The sequence below is a fragment of the Colobus angolensis genome, unplaced genomic scaffold, assembly GCF_000951035.1.
Source record: "Colobus angolensis palliatus isolate OR3802 unplaced genomic scaffold, Cang.pa_1.0 Scaffold10, whole genome shotgun sequence".
Taxonomy (NCBI): Eukaryota; Metazoa; Chordata; class Mammalia; order Primates; family Cercopithecidae; genus Colobus; species Colobus angolensis.
Genome location: NW_012110919.1, coordinates 15,290,834 through 15,295,315, shown reverse-complemented (window position 1 = coordinate 15,295,315; position 4,482 = coordinate 15,290,834). Strand labels below are relative to the sequence as shown.

The following is a 4,482-nucleotide window of genomic DNA, read 5'->3' as shown; positions in this document are numbered from 1 at the left end:
GGGCGCCTGTAGTCCCAGCTACTCAGGAGGCTGAGGCAGGAGAATGGCGTGAACCTCGGAGGCGGAGCTTGCGGTGAGCTGAGATCCGGCCACTGCACTCCAGCTTGGGTGACAGCGAGACTCCGTCTCAAAAAAAGAAAAAAAAAAAAAGGAATGGTGGGAGGAAGAGATAAATCTTCAACTTCCATAGCAGAAAGTGAGCACATTATTGCCTAAATGAAAAAAATATATATATCAAAGTAATAATATATGTATGTGATATAGAGATATGGAAGTAAATACCTAAAGAATCATTTAACAGAGTTAAGAACAAATAAATGCTTGTAAAGCAAGTAAAATGAGGAAAGGTGCAAGCAAAGAACTGTGATTTTTCATAGAAAGCCTCATGGAATTCTATTACTCTTTTACATGCTATCAAATGCACAAAGTTTAACTAAAAGTGAAGAAAAAAAACAAAACAAGAGGAGCCCCCTCTTCCACCAAAACTGATGCTAACTTATCAAGAGGAAAAGCAAAATCTATATTTTGCCCTTATGATCGTGGCCATGATTACTTTTAGAATAATACTGATATCTAAAACTTATTATGAAAAGGTTTATAGAAAAACAGGCCATTCAAATCCAATTTTTAAAATCTTTTTAAGTCATAGATCCCTTAGAGAATCTGCTCAAAGTGATATAATCCCTACAGAGAAAATACAGTCATACACATTTTTTTATCCAATTTCAGAGACTGAAGCTTATCCTTAGACTTTAGTTAATAATTTCCAATTTCAAAGATGAACCAGTAAGTTCAATTTTCTATCTTTTTTTCTTGCTTGCTAGTACATGCTTCTTTCATAGGAAGCATTTACTCTCGTTTCATTATTTTTTCAACTATCTTAATTTTAATATTAAACTTTTCACATTACAAAAACAATACATGCTAATGTGGAAAATACAGACAAGTAATGACAGAAAAGCTTTGAAGAAAATGTATAATCTCAGCTCTCAGATAATGCTTTGGTGTGTGTCCTTCCAAGTTTTCTATTTATAATTTTGAAAACACTGGAGTCATTATATGTTTTATAATCTGTTTTTCTCATGTAACATCACATACTACATCTCCAGATCTAATTTCTCCAATGGCCACTAGATTCATCTATTCATTCAAATGCCTGCTTGATCTTATTTCAAACTTAGCATGGTCTAAATGGAACTCTTGATTTTCTCCACAATGTTGTTTTCTCTCAGTCTTCTCTATCTCAGTAAAATTCAAGCTAAAAACTTCATCCTCCATTCTGTCACTTGTCACACAAATTATCATCCAGTTCTGCCAATAAGAACTCCAAAATGTATCCTGAATTTATCCAGTCCTCCCCTCCTCCATTGTCACCACTATAGTCTAAAACACTTTTTTGACTATGCAAGAGATTTCTAACTTGTCTTGCAGTGTGCACTTAGAATTCATTTTCCATACAACTGCCAGTGACCATTTCAAAATGCACATCAGAATGTGTCACATCTCTCCTTCAAACTTACACATAACTTCCTGCTGCACTTTAAAAATAACTTAGAAATTCTACCACCACATTCAAGGCCCTATGTCCTGTGGTCATCTCTCTAACCTCCATTCCTACACTTTCCTCTTTGTTTACCCAGTTCAAATCTGTTGCCAAACATGCCAAGTATTCCTATCTCAGACTCCTTGTATGTGCTGTTCCCTCTTCCTGCAGTGGTTTCTCTGGCCTTTTTATGTGGGTATCTCCTTCTCACCATTCGAATAACATCCCACGTCATCTCATCACAGAAGCCTTTTTTTTTTTTTTTTTTGAGGCGGAGTCTCGCTCTGTCGCCCGGACTGGAGTGCAGTGGCGGGATCTCAGCTCACTGCAAGCTCTGCCTCCCGGGTTTACGCCATTCTCCTGCCTCAGCCTCCCCAGTAGCTGGGACTACAGGCGCCCGCCACCTCGCCTGGCTAGTTTTTGTATTTTTAGTAGAGACAGGGTTTCACTGTGTTAGCCAGGATGGTCTCGATCTCCTGACCTTGTGATCCGCCCGTCTCGGCCTCCCAAAGTGCTGGGATTACTTTACAGGCTTGAGCCACCGCGCCCGGCCCATAGAAGCCTTTTTTGCCTACCCACTCTGAAGCAGCCACCACTCCCGTGCCCAATACCTAACACCACTATCTCATGTATTCACATGATTAACAGAAACTGAACTTATTTTGTTAATCTGTTTCACTATTGCTCATTATCTCCTTCCTGTCGTACCCCCTCAGAATGTAAGTTCTTTGTGAGAGCAGGGGCACTATCAGTCTTGTTTGCTACTATATTCTCAGCATTTAGAACAATTTCTGCTACACAGCTGTCAATCAATATTTATTAAAAATTGATGTGAGGTACATATTTTTAAAAATTGTGGCGCTCTAATAATTTTTTTCCCCCTTTAGAGATGGGGTCTTGCTCTGACCAGACTGGAGTGCAGTGGAGTAATCAGAGCTCACTGCAGGTAGACTCAGACTTCTGGGCTCAAGTGATCCTCTTGCCTCAGCCTCCCAAGAAGCTGGGACTATAGGCATGAGCCACTGTACCTGGCTAATTTTTTGTTTGGTGGAGATGGGGGTCTCACTATATTGCTCAGGCTTATCTTGAACTCATGGCCCCAAGTAATCCTCCTGCCTCAGCTTCCCAAAGTGCTAGGATTACAGGTGTGAGCCACTGCACCCAGCTTCTATTTTTTAAAAACCTTTTATTTTAAAATAATTTTAGGTTTGCAGAAGAGTTGCAAAGATAGTACAGCATTGCCATAACGCCCTGGCCCCAGTTTTCCCTTTTCTCCAGCTTCCCCTAATATAAGCACATTTGTTAAAACTAAGAAATTATTGGTGTAATACTATTAACTCAACTATAGACAACTCAGATTTCACCAGTTTTTCAATTAATGTCTTTTTTTGTTCCAGGATCCAATCCAGAATACAACATCACATTCAGCTGTAATGTCTCCTTTGTCTCTTCCACTTTTTGATTATTTCCTTGTTTTCCTTCGCTTTGAAACTTCTGAATAGTACTGCTCACATATTCTTTGCAGAAGATCTAGAATATCCCTCAATTTGGGCTTGTCTGATATTTTCTCATAGTTAGACTGAGATTATGGATTTGGGAATACCACCGAGGTACTTTTACTTATCACATGATATTAGGGAGTAAATGATACTAACTTATCACTAATGATATTAACCTTGATCACTTGATTAAGGTGGTACTTGCCAGGTTTCTCCTACTTGCCAGGTTTCTGTAAAGCTACTATTTTCCCTTTCCATACTCTATTCTTTGCAAAGGAGTCTTTAAATCCAGTCTACACTCAAGGAGAGGATAATTATATACTTCTCAGGAGTGAAGAATAACTATACATATTGTTTCTTCCATTCATACTTAATTATGGGAAACAGAGGTAGTAACATTTACAGTAAGTCTCAAAAGGCAGACATTTGAGTGCTTACCTAAAGGAAAAAATTTATTTGTTAATTACTCTTACCTACCAGTATCAAGATACCAAAGATCCTTGCAGCAAACTTGACTATTCAGTGCTTTTTTGTAGCCATCTCTTCCACTCCAAAAATACAATCGAGTGCCAATTGCAACAGCACAGTGGCCAGCTCTTGGTCTTGGTCTGGAATTTTTTTTATCTTCCTGAGAATCTGATACTAGGGTGGTCCACTCTGTTGTATCTGAAAGGATAGAAATATCCATGACTAATCTTTTGTTCTTAACAAAATTACAAAAATTACCTTATTGATAAAGTTTAATTCAATGAGTAACTCTTAAAAAACTCACCCAGATTTAGGTAAGAAAATGAACTGGTACATCTCCATTCACAATCATGAGGTGAAGTCTCAGTATTTTCCCCCTTATGTGGGACCCATCCACCAAAAATGTACATCCTGAGCAACAACAAAACAAAAACATAAAGTAGCTTATTTCATTTTACTTCTTGGATTTGAAGTGCTAAGAATAGAAAACTCTCCTATCAGTTGACTCAGAGCTTCAGAACTATTCATTCACTTACCATTGTCAAGGTAATGGGAATAAGAAGATGAATAAAGTGGTCTTCTTTCAAGAGTTTACAATTTTATGAAGCAATACAGAATAACAATTATTTCTCTCTGGCAAGTTACTTAAAGTGAAGAATATTTCAATTATAATATATTTAAAAATCAATATTGCCTATAATATACTAAGGGTACCTCAGTCAGAAAGATACTCATGATCTATGACATCCAAAGTCAAATTTAAAATTGTATGCATATAGTAACCGAAGAGGATTAAATTTCATATAACTTTGGTCATTGATATCATTTAAACAAAAAACTTTAAACTGTGTTCCTTTAGGGCCCTAGGAGTTCTTAAGACAAGCCTGATGGCTGCTGGAAGAGAAAGGCTCATCAGGCAGATATCAGGGCCCATGTGACCTGATGTCAACCAGAGATCTATTTTTTTTTTTT

General features: G+C 37.6%; 1 protein-coding gene across 1 annotated transcript in view; it reads right to left on the bottom strand.

Annotated features, from left to right (window-relative positions):
- Positions 1-4,482, bottom strand: part of HCFC2 (host cell factor C2) — a 45,407-nt gene that overhangs the window by 23,134 nt on the left and 17,791 nt on the right. Inside the window, exons 6-7 of the mRNA XM_011936958.1 lie at positions 3,815-3,921; positions 3,520-3,708 (exon numbers count right to left, since the gene is read on the bottom strand). Of these exons, the coding sequence (XP_011792348.1) occupies positions 3,520-3,708; positions 3,815-3,921 (296 nt within the window). The remainder of the gene's footprint in view (positions 1-3,519; positions 3,709-3,814; positions 3,922-4,482) is intronic.